Here is a 16,703-nt window from a genome sequence, read left to right on the forward strand (position 1 = left end):
ACAGCACAGAAACATAGCCCCCCCCGACCCAAAACCACACTGCAAAAACACCCAGAAGAGTTTTTTAAAAGCAGAAAACAGCACCTTACCTTACCAGGCAGCCTTCTCCGATCGCACACTCTCTTTACTGCTGTGGCGAAAGAGCTACAAAGAAGCAGCCTTGTCGCCACCTACAGTTAGAAATTTGAATTTCCCGCCTTTTTCCCCTGCCATTTTCTTTTCATAAGTGGAAGCTCCAGTTGCAAATAGAAGCAAAATTTTGCAGCCGGAGCTGGTTGTAAGTTGAAATGGTTGTAAGTATGGACATTTGTAAGTCGAGGCACCACAGTATTTCTGACTATTCAAGGTGCATGTTAATGCAGCCTCAAATAGCATTTGCCTTTTTTTGTAGCCACGTCACACTGTTGGCTCATATTCTATGACAATTCCAAGATACCTCTCACTTGTAATATTGCTGAGCCAGGTATCCTCCATCTTGTCACTGTGCATTTGGTTTCTTTTTATGAGGTGCAGTGTTTTGCAGTTCTCTCTGTTGAATTTCATTTTGTTGTTTACAGCCTAGTGCCCCCATCCTATCCAGATCATTTTGAATTTCATTTCTGTCTGCTAGGGTATTAGTTATTCAACCAATTTTGTGTCATGCAGAAATCTGACATGCATTCCCAGCACTCCCTCATCCAAATCATTAATAAAAAATGTTGAAGAGCATCTGACCCAAGACTGACCCTTGGGGTACCCCACTTGTTACCTCTTCCCAGTTGGACTCTGTGAGTACGATTTTGTAGCCAATTGTGTGTCCACTTGACACTTGATCTATCCAGCCCACACCTAGTTAGCTTGCTAATCAGGATAGCATAGGGCACTTTGTCAAAATTTTGCTGAAGTCACAGAATCATCGTAGGGTTGGAAGGAATGTTGGAGGTCTTGTGGTCCAACTCCCTGCCCAAGGCAGGAGACCTCATACCATCCCAGACCTCATACCATCCTGGACAGATGGCTGTCCAATATTTTCTTGAAAACCTTCAGTGATGGGGCACCCACAACATCAGGAGGCAAGCTGTTCCACTGCTTAATGGGTCTCATCATCAGGAAATTCCTCCTTATTTCTGACAAGTTTCTACCTATTGGTTCTTGTCCTGCCCTCAGGTGCAATGGAGAATAAATTGATGCCCTCTTCCCTGTGGTAACACTTCAGATCTTGGAAGACTGCTCATGTCTCCCCTCAGTCTTCTCTTCGTTAAGCCAAACAGACCTAGTTCTTTTAGTCATTCCTGATAGGATTTAGCTTCCAGTTCCCTTATCATCTTTGTTGCTCTTCTCTGCACCCCTTCCAGGGCCTCAGCATCTTTTTTACAGTATATTGTGATGACCAGAAGTGGACACAGCACTCCAAGTGTGGCCGCACCAGCACGATATGGAGTGGTATATTACTTCCCATGATCTTGATGCTATTTCCTTGTTGATGCAGCCTAGGACTGTGTTGGCTCTCTTGGCAACTGCAGCATATTGCTGACTCATCCCTAGGTGGTGGTCCATCAGGACACCTAAATCCCTCTCACAGGTAGTATTGTCAAGTCAGGTACCACCTGTCCTGTACTTGTGCTTCTGGTTTCTCCTACCTAAGCGCAGGACCTTACTTTTCCCACCACGGAACTGCATCTTATTGGATAGGGGACAGTGTTCAAGTCTGTCTAGATCCTTCTGAATATTGAGTCTATCTTCCAAAGTATTAGCAATTCCCCTCAGCTTTGTGTCATCAGCAAATTTGATGAGTGCTCCTTCCATTCCCTCATCCCGGTCATTTATGAAGATGTTGAAGAGCACTGGGGCAAAGGCAGAACCTTGAGGGACCCCACTGCACACTCCCCTCCATGTAGATGTGGTTCCATTGAGGACCACACCTTGAGTGCGGTTGGTCAGCCAGCTCTTTTTGAAAACTGGACATTAGCTCTCCTCCTCCCTTTCCATTATTTCAACAATTGTTTTCCTTTCTAAGTCATATACTTTGCATAGTCTGGCTTGTACTTTTTCATTTTTAAGTTTTGAATCTCTCTGTTTTTTTTAGATTGCTAATGTCTTCAAGTAATTCTCCATTTTGCTGTGCCAGGAATTTCCTATGGTTTTTTTGTTTTTTGCATCTTGTAGGCATGTTCTGTGGTAGCTGTATGGTAGCTGTACTATACATGAGCTGTTTTATTTCCTTTACCATGTTGGTTAGGAGTGTTCTCATTACTGCATTTGCATCTGTCAGTATATCTTTTACTGGTTTACTTTGTTATTGGTGCAAAATGGGAGCCTTTGTTTTTCTGTTTTTCGACCAGTATGGATTACTATTTTTTTCCCTCAGTGATGTCTGCTGTTCTGCCGATTTATAATTTCTGAGCTGTTCTATAAGTTGTTCCTCTATTGATACATTTTCTTCCACTGTTACATCTATCTCTATCTTATATTTGTCTTCTATACTATGGTCACTATTTTGTGTGGATTTTTCTTTTGCCACTGTGATGTTTACCCCGTGGCCCCTGCATGTTTCACCAAACACAGAGCTCACGAAGGTATCCCAACACACCCTTTACCTTCCTGCCACCAGTTGATCTCTTTACCAACTATGTTTCCCATGAAAGACTGAGTCCATTCAGTACTTAACTTTGAAATAAGAAAAGGTTTATTGATTACAAGTTGTTTCAGGAATAGTTCTTAAGCACATTCTCAAAGCTTCAGTAGTTTCCTTTAACCTTTTCTATCTTAACTAATACTGTACTGATAACACTCTGACTATGCACTCCTTAAATTCTCTCTCTGCCTCAAACCCAAACTATCTCCCCTCAAAACTCTGTCTCTGACTGAACTCCCTAGACTCTGACTCACCCTCCCTTCTAGTTTCTCTGGCTCTGCCTCCCAACAGCTCACATTAGTACATGCAAATAATATTCTACCTGAGCCAAAGCAGGGTGATTGCCACAGCCACCTTTTCTAGTTCATGCAATTCCAGTTCAGAAAACACTTTACTCTGGAAGATCAACCTTCTCTGGTCCATTAGTCCTTGTCCAGTGGTGTCACTATTTGGGTCTTTTCCAAATTTCCATAATTCTTTTTTGAAAACCATGGGTTTACCTCATAATAGTATTTGAGGTTGTTGTTTTTGTTGTCGTCAATTTTATCATCATCATCATCATCATCATCATCTGTGCCTTGGAATTGTGTTTTTGTGCCACTGCAAAGCCATTTGCTCAGGGACCCATGATTATTTTGTTGTAATCTGTGGGGACAAATGGGTGTATGATTGAACAGTGCTTTGCGGAGGAACATACCTAAAAATCAAGTGAATCCATGAGGATCCACATGCCAAATCCATGTTTTTGCACTAGTGCAAAGCCATGCATTGAAGGACCAGTGATTTCTGTGGTGTAGTTTATAGGTGCAAATGAGATCTACGTATGATCTTACAGTGGTTTAGAGATTATAGCATCTAAAAATCATATGTGGATCGATAAACTTATGAGTGAAGTGGGTAAACATACTCATGAGTAAAACAGGTAACCCTTGCTTTGAGGCCACCAGTCACAAAGGAGAAAAACAGCAATCTGACTGCTTAAATGTGTGAGCTGTTTAATACTATTATTTATTTATTTTTAAAAAAATTATTTTAAAATATTTTCAGAGGGAAGAGTTAGAAATGTGTGGCCAGGAAGGGCTTAAATGCTTTCTTGCACACTGAAGGCCATAGCAAGGTTATGACTCGAGACACATTCTGATTGGTCAGAATGCTAGGCTATGCAAATAGCTCCCTCCTTTAGAATCTTGCCAACTTATTAAAAAAAGCAGCAATTTCAGAAGCTTCCAAGTTTTATAACGACTAATTAAGATGTTTAATTTAGAGCCATGAGTGGCTCAATCATTCTATACATAAAAAGGGGGCCAAAAAGAGACATCAGTTTTTCCAGGTATACAATTTTTTTCTTGTCTTTTTTTCTTTTTTCTTGTCTTTTTTTTTCAAAGGGCTGTAGCTGAAAGTCATTCGAGTCTGTATGGGATAAAAACAGTGTTACTTTTTAAAAAATCACAACTCAAAAATCCTTTACCCAAACACCCCCCAGATTTGGCGCAGAGCAAGAGAAGACCTTCCGTTGCATCTGTGCCAAATTTGTTGCTGCTCTGAGATCCAGTTTCATAGTTATAATTTTTTGTTTGGCCTATCTTTCGATTTGCTTATGGAGTGCTTTTTTTTTTTTTTTTTTTTTTTTTTTTTGCTCCTCGGTGTATAACATATAGCTACACTACTATGTAGCCATAATTAATGTTGGGCAACATATGTGTGCTGTTCTCTGGGTTTGGGTATCCACAGTTCAGAATTGGGGCCCAAACAACCCTGCACTAGCTAACTCCCTTCTGGAAGAGCTTTTATTGATGGCTGGTCCTGGACAGCGGGATACCCCAAGTCCTTCCTGTTGAGGCTTTAGGCTCCCCTTCTGGCCTTTCCTTCTACAGCACCTCCATTGGGTTGGGGTAGGATACAGATGCCCTGCTGTTCAGTGCAGTTTCCATGGGGTGAGTGGGGGGGGGATGGACCTTTATGGTGGACTGGAGATTAGTGCACCACCACTGCACCTTCCTCCTTTGGCCATCTCAGCTTGGAGCCAGACCTCTGTCCTGGATGGTTAACACATCTTCTCCCAGACACAAAACACTGGGTCCAGTTATTCCTCTGCCTCTTTCTCAGATCCTGTACAGGAAGACGGATCTCCCTCCTCCTCCTCCTCCTCCTCCTCCTTCCCCCACATGTTTGCCTCCTGTCTGCTGGATCTCTGGCTTATTCTCCCCACCTGGAGCCTTGATTTCCCCTGCATCCTTCTGGTGCCCAGCATTGGGGCCTTTATCAATCTTGTCAAGGATTACAGGATGAGGGTAGACACCTGCTAGGGCCCCCACAAGCTTGCGTAAGGGAAACCAGGGAATCTTGCTGGCAAATTGCTACTCATTGACAAGGTTATGTTTGCATTCCTGGACACTGCCACAAGACTTATGTAATGTGCCTTATGCAAAAATTGTCAATAGGATTCTGGCAACTGTTGTGGTGGCAGTGGTTATTTTTTTCACTGCCACCATGATTGGAGATTGGGAAGATTTTGGTTTGGTTTTCATTCATTCATTCATTCATTCATTCATTCATTTATTCTATTTATATCCCGCCTATCTAGTCGATTAAGACTACTCATTTCATTAAAATGTGGATGTACTGAATCATACGCTCAAATAAATATGCAGACTGAATTTCAGTTATCCTTTGGAACCTGTACTTCTTCAAATTTTGTGATGGGGATCCCCAGTTAAAAAACAAAAACAAAGCCAAAACATTGAAAACATAGATTAGGAGAGATGTGCAGAAAAGTGTTCCTAAACATAAGATTAAAATGTGTTATCTCATGACATTTGCTTTCAAAATGTTTCTGTTAGGATAAACAACACAGCCATATGTAATGAGACAAAATGGAACATGGGTAGCACATTGCATTTGTGAAATTCTCCACCTCACCATAAAGCCTGAATGATCTTTGTCCGGTCACAACCAAACACTCCTCGGAGGGCTATGGTGAACAAAGAAAGATACATGCAAGGCTCGGTGGAGTGGTGGGGATGGGCAGGGAGAGGCTGGCACTTTAAACCCATTGAAGAAAATGTGAGAAACAGATGCTGTAGCAGTTAGACTAGCAATAGTAGCTCTAATAATAATGGTTTTCCAGGTCTAGACAAGAAAAAAAAGTTTTAAATATTTCTCCAAAATAATCTGAGCTGCGTTTACCCACCTATTTCACAATATATTTTAAATCTCATAGGCAAATTCCAGTGGCATGAAATACAAGGCTCAAAATCCCCCTTGTTTCTTTGTGAAAAATAGTGCCTCTTCCAATTGCTTCATCTCTTGCAAGCTTGAAAATGTTTTTCTCTCTGCCCCTCTCCCTGCAATTCATTGGGAAAATGTCCAAGTGACAATTTCACAGCCCAGCTCTGTGGGGAACTGGCCAGACCCCAGAAATCTCCTTCTTCTCTTGTGATTACTAACCTTGGAATAATGCCTTGCCTTCCTGCTCACTCAGCACTCCGCTCCTTTGCAGCTTCTAAGATTGGCAGAGAACTCTAATTTCTGTTTTGCCAAGCATCCCGGCACATGGGTAAGGCATAGCATCTGGGAGCAGACAGTTTGGCAAATTTCCCTGGCCCTGGAGTTCCCTGTCTGCATGAATATGACCTGCCCTGAATTGCGCTGGAGAACAATCGCTTGGAAACAACCTAAGTCTTAGGGGAATGTTAGGTAAGCTTAGAGAGGGGGATGTTCTTGAAGATCTGCCTGATTCTAATTAAAGGAAAAGCAAAGGGTAGCATTTACAACTATTAACTCTCAAGTCAACTACTGGAATTGAGATGCATTGTAGAAACTCACATTTCAGAGCTTGGGGATACGAACGTTGAGACAAGAGTTGGGGTATGATGCTATATATAAGAGGGGGGTGATGTTGTGTTTTATAGCTGGCTGGATAACCTAATGCAGTGGTGTCGAACTGCGGCCCTCCAGATGTTCTTGGCCTTCAACTCCCAGAAATCCTGGCCAGCAGAGGTGGTGGTGAAGGCTTCTGGGAGTTGAAGTCCAAGAACATCTGGAGGGCCACAGTTCGACACCACTGACCTAATGAGTTAATTATCTGGCTCTGGAGCCAGAGGCTGGGAGTTCAACTTCCCACTATGCCTCTTGCCAGTAGAGCCATCCTGTGTGGCCCTGGACCAGCTGCACAGTCCCAGGATGCCCCCGGAAGAAGGGAATGACAAACCACGTCTGAGCATTCTTTACCTGGAAAACCCTAAGAAAGGGTCGCCCTAAGTCAGAAGTGATTTGACAGCACATGATTATTGTATCATGCTTTATATAAAGGGGAAGTATTAGGATCCTGAAATGTTAATCTAGTCCTTTCAGAGATGAGTTTCACTCCTTTTTTTGCAGCCAAACACCAAATCCCCCAAGCTTCTTTCCTTATTCCCATATAAAAGAGTTGCTATAGCAGTCCCCTATCTCCCCCCCCCACATACCAGTATTGTTCCCCATCTCTCCTTGGATACCCCTTACTGTTCCCCTTATTACTACCATCCCAGAAGAGGTGGGTGGAAGAGCGCTCCTTCTTCTAGTTGAGGCATAAATGGAGTTGGGAATGTAATTTTTCAAGGGACTACTGGATGGTCTGATGTTGAACAGGTTGGGTGGAGGAGCTGATTTATAGAGTGGCAACGTGGCCTTTTGTAATACAGTGGTACCTCGACTTACGAATGTCTCCACTTGCAAACGATTTGAGTTATGAACGGCTCCGGTCGCAAACAGTTGCTTTGACCTGCGAACGAAGCCTCGACTTACGAACAAAAAAAGAAAAAGAAAAAAAAGAAAAGAAAAACACCTTTTCCTGCCCTTTTTTTGACCTAAGTTCATCTTAGGTCAAAAGAAGAAATTTTTTTTAAAAAATTGCCCCCAATGGTAGAGTACGGATTAACTGGTTTTGCATTAGTTCCTATGAGAACTAATGCCTCTGCCTACGAACAGTGCCTTGACATACGAACGAAAAACAGCAGATATGGATTAAATGGTTTTCAATGCATTTCTATGGAAAAGTTTGCCTCGACTTATGAACTTTTCAGTGTACGAATGCCATTCCAATATGGATTACGTTCGTAAATCGAGGTACCACTGTATTTGTATACGTACTGTTTTTAGCTTTTAAATATTGTTTTCTACAGATGTAAGCCATCTTGGCTTCTTTTTAAAGAGAAGGCAGGGTAAATGTAGGTACGTAGGTAGGTAGGTCGGCCGGCCAGTCGGTCGGTCGGTCGGTCGGTCTACACAAAGGACACTCCTTTGTTTGAAATGCTCTAAGTCCATATCCAATTTGTAGAAATTTGCCAGAAAGGAGGGCAATTGTGCTTCTGAAGTTGCTGGAAAAAACGGAGACACAAAAATGTTGTGTGGATGTGATTGATTTTCTGCTTAAATAATTGTGTTAGTTACAGCTTGAAATTAATTCCCCTAGACCCCAAATTCAGTCCCTTGATAATGAGATTTTAGTAGCTCCTTACCATAGGCATCTGTTATAAAGTGCATCATATAACTGAATAGTTCATCAATTTCCTACTAGGCTTCTGGCATCATTTTTCAAAGCAAAATGTGTGCTGCTTATATAACGCCCCACAGTGCTTCAAGCACTCTCTAGGCAGTTTACAAGTTAATTATGCAGGCTACACATTGCCTCCCCCCCCCCAGCCAGCTGGGTACTCATTTTCCCGACCTCGGAAGGATAGAAGGCTGAGTCAACCTTGAGCCAGCTACCTGGGATTGAACCCCAGGTCGTGAGCACAGTTTTGGCTGCAGTCCAGCGGTTTAACCACTGTGCCACGAGGCTCTTTTCCTTTATTTTATCAAACCGTCTTCTGATCAGTACATCCAAAACTTGGCTGGGGAGATGATACACTGTGAGGCCAATGAATCTTACAAACAATATAGGCTGAAACCACTGGTATTTTAATCAGCAATATTTGGGTGAATATAGCTGTGAAACTGATATCCCTGCCCCTAATTTGTAAATAGTGAAATTACTACCCACACAATTGGAAGTGAGTATTGGGGTGAATGTTGAGGTGACCAGTGAGAGATAGAGCAGAGGGAGGAAAAAGACCAGTGTAGAAATCGACTCCAAAGAGTCCTGTGACATCTGAAGCAAGATGTTTTTCGATATTAAGCTTCAGTATACTATAGTTCCCTTCACTGGATGCACATACTGCATGTTTGTGTATATGTGGTGTACTTACATTTATACATACAGTGTGTACTCAGATGTGCCCCCAGATAAGTGAGCATTGTCCCTGAGACAACAATAAATCAGGAAATTACTGTTTTGAAACCTACCTCTGTCAGTCAACCACTGATAGATACTATAATCCACTTGTTCAGATATATGGGGTACAACACTGAGGCCACAGTTACCCATAACTGGGTATATAGTATATATAGTTCTGCAGGTGGAGACAAAGAATGCAATGAACACTTACATTTTCTTGTCACTAATGAAAAACAGTGTATCAACACATCGAAAATGGGCAACTGCTATGAGATTTTTCACTCCTGTATGGAGGCTGAAAAACCAGCATTTTTTTTTCAAACAAGCAACATGGGGGGAAATATGAAAATATAGTAATTTTGGTTTAAAACCCTAAAGATCTCTGTATAAAATATGCAAGATATTCTGTAAAATTTACACACAGATCACTTTAATTTTTAGAGGAATACACCTTTGGGAAGGGAAAGCAATTCAGAACTCCAAAATTCATAGGTATTTAGCAGAATTTTGGAAAGATCCATGTACATATTTGAGAATCCTTTTATTTTTAAAACAGATGTGTGTGCTTTGTGTGTGTGTGTTAATGTGGATGTGGGTTAGTGTGTTTTGTTGTTGTTTATTAACCTCTGTGAGCAAGCTAGCTGCTTTCTGTTTCCTTCCCCACTCCACCAGGGATGTTGGCAAGTCCTGGAACCCGAGTCTCAAGTCCACGTCTTTGGGCCTGAGTGCCAAGTCTGAACTTGAGTCTTATGCCACTCCCTGCTCTGCTCCTGCCAGCTGCCCATGGATGCCACTACCATCCGCTTACCTGCTGCTGCTGCTGTGACCATCCACCACTGCTGTCTTCAGAGGCAGCAGGCCTGGCTTCCCTTCCAGGAGCTGCCTGCTGCCTCCATCCACACATATGCTAGGCTGGCTCATGTGCAGGGGTAGGAGCTGACTCTGAGAAGTGAAGCTGGGCCTGCTGCCTCTGAAGATGTCGATGGTGGTGGCAGCGGCAGCAGGTAAGTGGATGGTGGGCAGGGGCAGTGGCGGCAGGTAGGTCAATGGCAGCAGCGGCAGGAACAGCCAGTGGCAGTAGGCGGCAGGTGGTAGTGGCAGCAACTAGGTTGGTAGGGACTTGACAACATGACTCAGACAAATGGGTCTGAGTTACACGTTGAGTCACAAGCCCCCCCATGAGACCTCCAAGCTGAGTCCAAGTCAAGGCACCAGTGCAAATTAAGTCAGACTCGACAGCAAGTCGCAACACAAACTCTACCATATATTGTGTCCTTTCATGCCTCTTCAAATTTTAGCTTTGCCTTTTCTTTCCTCTTTCTCTTTAAAAGAGGGCAGCCAACAAAAGAAAGTGGTGGTTGGGTTGGTGGTGTGTCCTGTTTTAGATGACATTAGATCTTGTTCTCATGTAAAGCCAAGGATCGAAAAGAAGGAGGTCCATGAGATGTAGGTGAATGTTTTCCTGGGAGAAAGCTTTGGAGGCAAATGATTCATTCAACCAAGGTGGCTTGCAGAATATTTAAAAGACAAGATATTTGACAACAGAGGATTCTTTTATCAGCGATATGAGTTGCACTGATCACTTGAGCTTTATGGAAATTATATTGCACTGAATTATATAGCACTGATTACTTGAGTTTTATGGAAATTATATTGTGCAAATTTATGTTTTCGGACAGCAACATAGCTGCCTATGAAATTCTAGGAGATGTAGTAAAAAGAATAAAATTCAAATCACACCTCCAATTGAAATCTGTTGATGTAATAGTTGGCTTTCTTTTTCTCTCAGGGTCCTTGTGCTCATTTTTGCCATGCTTGACATACATTTGACCTTTCTTTCTTTCTTTCTTTCTTTCTTTCTTTCTTTCTTTCTTTCTTTCTTTCTTTCTTTCTTTCTTTCTTTCTTTCTTTCTTTCTTTCTTTCTTTCTTTCTTTCTTTCTTTCCCACATGTATCACTTTTAAAAATAACCATGTTAGTGGTTGGTCTGCTGTAGAAAATACAGACTTTCTAATGCATCTGATGAAGTGTGCTGCAGTTTGTGAAGATGCATTGCCAAATAAAAATTGTTAGTCTTTAAAGTGCTACAAGACCTTTTGTTGCCACTGCTTGTGGACTTTTTTTTTTGGTCAGCCTGATCCTATGTAGCTGGCTGGATAGCTCAGTGGTTTAGGTATCTGTCTGCAGAGCTAGAGGTTGGGTGTTTGTATTCCCCCCCCCCCATCTGTGCCTCCAGGGAGAAGAGCCAGCCTTTGTGGCCTTGGGCCAGCTGCATCGTCCCTGGGAGCCTCAGAAGAAGGGAATGGTGACCCACTTCTGTATGTTCTCTACCTAGAAAATCCTGGAAAGGTTTTTCACTGGATCAGAATCAATGTGATGGCATACAATTAAAAATAAAATATTATGTAGCAATTTCAAATCTTTCTCTCTTATTTTTGGACTTCCAAAAACTTTTGGTTTTCTCCCCCCCCCGGTGTTTTTTTTTTAAAGTGAAAAGTTCTAAGGTATATCCATTTTCATATTTTTCTGTTGGAGATTTCAGATGGTGATCTTTTGAAGTTCGATGAGGCCAAGAACCATTTTTCTCAGTGCTTTGAATGTAGGAGAAATTTTAGGAAGCCAGGCATTATTCTGGAAAACAAATTTTCTATGTTAGAAAGCATCCATATCATTCATATTGTTTGGGGTAAAACTATTGGAAACCACATCTATTTGCCTGTTTGGCAAGGAGGTTAACACCATAATTAGTGCTCGAGATTTATGTCCAATATAGTAGGCATGTTGTTTCATGATATGTTATATGTTTAAGTTTTTAGTGTGTGTTGTAAGCCGCCTAGAGTGGTCAAAACTGACTAGATAGGTGGGGTATAAATGAAATAAATAAATAAATAAATTGCTTGTATGGAGTTTCCTATTCATTCTGCCAGGGAAGTGAACCCATGTATTTGTTTTTTAATATATATTTACACTTCTCTTCCAGTATAGATGTCAGGGTGGCCTGTATGCTCTCTCTGTACAGTAGGACACCATTCTCACTGGGGATTGGTTCCAGGCCCTCCTGTGAATACTGAAAACCATAGATAATAATGAATGCTATAAATATAGCATAGTAAAAGGAAAAAAACTGATTTTTTTTTTCCCACATGCATTATCAGAACTGGCTATTAGAGGCCATCAGAGATCATATGTTCTTCACTAACCTGCATTTATAGCATGGTATCCCTCTAGTGGCAAGTTCTGGTAATACAAGTGAAAATATTTTTTCTAGATTTTTTTCTTTTAATATTTTAAATATTTTTAACATTTTTAGTCCGTGGATAAGTGAATCAGTGCAAACTGACCCTGTGGATAAGGGGTCCTACTGTACATCCTTCACTACTCAAATTTGTTGATTGGTGGAGAATTTGAACCTTCTAGTTTCTCGTCTAATGATATAATTATTAGTGTATACCAGAGCTTGGAAGGAACTAATTATAAGCAGTAATTTGAGAGATGTAAGAAAGATTTTTTTTCCCTGTTTTTCACTGTAGATTCCAAAAATCTCCAACTAGCATGATCAGAACACATGCTGAATAGGGCCTTTTGGGACTTAGTCTGAAAAAGTAACTTTCAAGTGGTGCTTTGCAATTAATTCTTTGCTGCAGTACTCAGAGCATAAGTAATTTATATAATGCTTGTAATATAACAGGGGACAACACCACTCCTTTTGTTATATTGTTACTTATAGTATCAAATCAAATCAAAAGTTAACTTAGTTATTAGATGTGTCGTGGCCTCGCTGCTTTTATTTCTTGTGTATTAAAAGCCAGCAGCTTGTAGCATTTAGACATCTTTTAAACTAAAGTAACTAAAAAACAAATAACCTTTTTGTAATTTTGAATAACAATGAAAATAAAGATTTACCTTACTGAAATCAAAATGGTGGCTATGTACATGGGGAGGGGGCTGGGACTATAATGATAATTAATTACTTTTAAAAACTACATTCCAGGCTCTGTAGCAATCTAGCTCTCTCAAGTATGAAAAGCAAGGAATGTGCCTGAGGATGTGTTTTTCACTGAAGTGAATGGAAGAGTTGTCGTTATAAAGGAAAGCTCCCTGCACTCATTGCGTAGTGCTCTCCCTCCCCTCTGCACACATGCAGCTCCATTATTGCTTGGCCATCATTCAATAAATGCCCAGCAAAGCTGTTTTGTCATGAATAATGCAATAGGATTGTGTGTTGAGTTATTGATATATTCTTGTCTTTAAAGGAGACCTGTTGCTACTTTAAGGTGGGCATTTTTTGTTTCTGTTACCATGACACCCTGTTGCTCATAGGTACAAATCAAACGAAGAGTATGTGTATGTGCGAGGCCGTGGACGAGGGAAGTATGTATGTGAGGAGTGTGGAATTCGCTGCAAGAAACCCAGCATGCTGAAGAAACACATTCGCACGCACACAGACGTCAGGCCTTATGTCTGCAAGTACTGTAACTTTGCTTTTAAAACCAAAGGTAAGCACCCGTCAGCTCCACGCTTGTACTCCTAGTGCATTTAAAATGCTTGGTAGAACAAAGTTATTGGGGGGGGGCATTAGCACAGCAGGAAAGAATGCCAAAATCTTTGGAGAACTCTTGGGTAGGCTTGGATTGGGCAAGGCATGCTAAAGCAAAGCTTGCAATATGCTTGCACTCACCTAGTCACGTGACAAATGCCTATTAGAGTTTGCCTGCAGTTGTATGCACGGTCCTTGCGCATTCACGGAAAAGTGCTTCTGAACGTTCATTGTGGCGAAATGCTTAGACAAGGCCAATGATGAGTGGTAAATTTGGAAGTACATTATGACAGTGTCTATAGACAGTTCCCATAAGGAGAATTCAGACATGCAGGCAGCTGGATCAGTCCTTATAAACAAATAAGGAGCTTAATGGATCTTAATTGCTCATTCAAGAAAAATGTCATCAAATACTTTGCATTACAACAGGGATAGCTTGCAAAGTAGTCTGGTCCTGGGAAAATCCATTTCTTTCCCAGCTCCTCTGAGAGTTGCAGCCAACCTCAGAGGAAACAGGGAAGTTTGAGGTGGGTAGCAAACGATGTCATAATTCTGAAGTCTTTGGGCTTTGACCCTGTGAATCCTGGCTCTACTAGAACACTGGTCATAACTCCCATATACCATTGATTCAACACTTGACACAATCAACAAAACAGTACCAAGCTATAGTTCAGAGGCCTCTTAACTGCGGGGTTCCAAAAAAGATCCTTACAGCCTGCCGAAAGTCACACATGCTAGTGCTCTCAAACCCAACACAGATTTTGTTTTGACCTTTTACATCCCTTGTCTGCAAATGTGATGCATGAAGAGACATTTTCCCAAACACGCTTCCAATCCAAAGCCCACGGGATTGCAAGTTTTGGGGAATGTTGATCCTTTCTTTTCCTTGTTAAATTTCCAGCTTCATAAGTTTTATTACTATCTGCCTTTTCATTTACTATTAGGCAAGGGCGGTTCTTAATCCTCTGGGTGGAGGAAAGTCTGAAAGCATGGCTGGATCATAACCAAAAAGTTCACAAATTGAGAGGTTGTGAAATCTAGCCAAACCACTAATCTAGGGTGTTTAAAGGAAGACTTGCAATTATTTATAAGCATAAAACCAGCCGGCATGCAATGCTCATACTCATCTCGGTAACCCAGGGGCTTCAGCCCAAGCCTCAATATGTTCAAAGAGCACCATGTTTTCTTCCTTTCAGGAGGGTTTGTGTGATAATAATTTATCTGTAAATCATTCCATTTTGAAGCAGCTTGCCGTTTTGAGAGAGGTTACTTGCTAGTGGTTTCTCAGTGTTGCTGCTAAATTCCTCTGAAAGTAGAAGTGGTTTGAGATAGAACTGCAGTTAATTTAGTAGTGAATGTGGAAAAACGTACAAGAATTAGCAGCATGTTCTGGCAGAGCACAGAGCTAAGATTCTGTGCTGGACCAGCAGCTAGATACTTAATATTCCCAGGATATCAGGAAGCCCAAGTAGTAGTAATTATGGAGGAACCCAATTTATAGGGGGAAGGGGGAAATGGGCATTTTTATGGAAAACTGAGTCAGCAGATTATCTGTGGATTTCATCCTCTGAATTTTTCCTCTTTCTGGCTCCAAGGAGGTGCAGGATAGAGCATGTCCTTTTGGCCCAACAGTGTAGTGTATTTAGTTATAAGGGTTTCAGGAAGGTGAGCTAGCAGAGACTTTAACCAGAACTTTTTAAGATAGATTGGTGATCAGAATAGACAGTGCCGACCTAAGGACAGTAGCAACAGAATAAAAGAAGATTCAGCAAAAGCAGCAAAACCGTTTGGTAAACCAAAAGTACTTGGATCGCTTGAGCTGCCTCTTCATATAGTATTTAAAAGCAAGCAAGCAAACAAACAACAAGGGGGCTTTGGAAAAAATCTCCTTTTTGGCATTACAGCTCCCAGAATCCCTCAGCCGGCATGGCCACCACCACCTATGTCAAAGTAAAAAAAGTGACTTTCCAAGCTCTAGAAAAGATGCCAGACACGCATGTGTCCTGACTGAAAGTTAATTTACAGAGAGGTGCCCATACTGTGATTTCTACATGAAGTCTGTGCTATTCAGCTCAGTGGAGGAGGATGGATTTGGCACAAGGAAAAGCAAAATTATTCAGAATAAATTTGGAAATAGCTCACTTCGAATTAAATGTGTTGTAGCTGTCAGTCCCTTCCTATCAGCTTTACCTGGGTTTCCAAATAGTCTCTTTAACTTCCATTTATCTTTCTTCATAAATACTTCTCAGATGTAGACAGAGAGATGGGAAGATGGATGTTTTTCCCTTCCATTATCCCCTTCCATGCTTTGGTGGTTCTGCAGACCTCTTTGTTACTAGAGTATGAAGGGGAAGAGACAGTCTACCCTTGCCACTTTCCTTTGAAATACCACTACTCCAACTGATGATGATGATGATGATGATGATGATGATGATACTACTACTACTACTACTACTACTACTACTACTACTACTACTACTACTACTACTACTACTACTACTACTACTACTACTCATCTTAGAACAGCAGAGCTCCTATGGTTCATTGAATCCAGCCCAAGGCACAGTTGGGAATCTAATTCCCAGCCTCTGGTTCGGCAGCCAGAAACCTAAACTACTGAGCTATCCAGAAGTTCTATTAAAACAGTGTTTCCCAACCTTTTTTTGAGTCATAACCCCCTAACAGCCAAGTAGCCTGCAACCCTCCCACTCATGTTTGCATAAAAAACATTTTAATGGGGTAAAGTCATTCAGTTTCACAAAGTAGAGGCTTCATCCTCCCTCAAAGGGTCTGTTTCTCATACATACACAAATATGTCAACTTTAATATCTCACTGCAAAAAGTCAAGGAAGAAATTATTTGACAAGGGCTACAACACATATAGCCCTACAATACATATAAGGCAACCCATGACCCCCTAGAAAACACTTTGCAATCCCCAAATTGGTGGTCTTATTTTTAAGTATTAAGGAAAAAGGTTGGAGTCGATTTTCAGAGTTTTAGTATGACAGTGGAGAAACCTGTCTGAAAGTTGAAGAGTGAAGCTAACAATTCTTTGTCTTGGAAAAAGCCAGAAAAAGGAAATTTAGCAGCAAATAAAATTTTCACAACTTCTTCCATACTAGCATGAAAACCCATGAAGGTCATCTCCAAAAGAAGAAAACTGAAAGCTTTGATAGCATCTCTTGCAGAGGGTCCTAATTTGTGTATACAGAAGATACAATCCCTCTGTTGAAATGAATGAAGAAAGTCTTATCCATAAGCAGCCATCAAAGTACAGAGAATGCTGGATCGGAG

At 41.3% G+C, this 16,703-nt stretch overlaps 1 protein-coding gene and 1 long non-coding RNA gene across 5 annotated transcripts in view; one reads left to right on the forward strand and one right to left on the reverse strand.

The window, feature by feature from the left end:
• The window catches only part of HIVEP3 (HIVEP zinc finger 3), a 340,969-nt gene that overhangs the window by 289,743 nt on the left and 34,523 nt on the right, over window positions 1-16,703 (forward strand). For all 4 annotated transcript variants that reach the window (XM_072980264.2, XM_072980262.2, XM_078380210.1 and 1 more), the window contains one exon: window positions 13,190-13,365. In XM_072980264.2, coding sequence (XP_072836365.2) covers window positions 13,190-13,365 — 176 coding nt within the window. The remainder of the gene's footprint in view (window positions 1-13,189; window positions 13,366-16,703) is intronic.
• LOC144584296 (uncharacterized) lies at window positions 494-13,380 on the reverse strand. Its single transcript, XR_013538454.1, has 2 exons — window positions 6,683-13,380; window positions 494-6,538 (listed from the first exon to the last, which is right to left on the reverse strand). It is a non-coding gene; the product is annotated as an uncharacterized LOC144584296 (long non-coding RNA).

The sequence above is a fragment of the Pogona vitticeps genome, chromosome 9, assembly GCF_051106095.1.
Source record: "Pogona vitticeps strain Pit_001003342236 chromosome 9, PviZW2.1, whole genome shotgun sequence".
Lineage (NCBI taxonomy): Eukaryota > Metazoa > Chordata > Lepidosauria > Squamata > Agamidae > Pogona > Pogona vitticeps.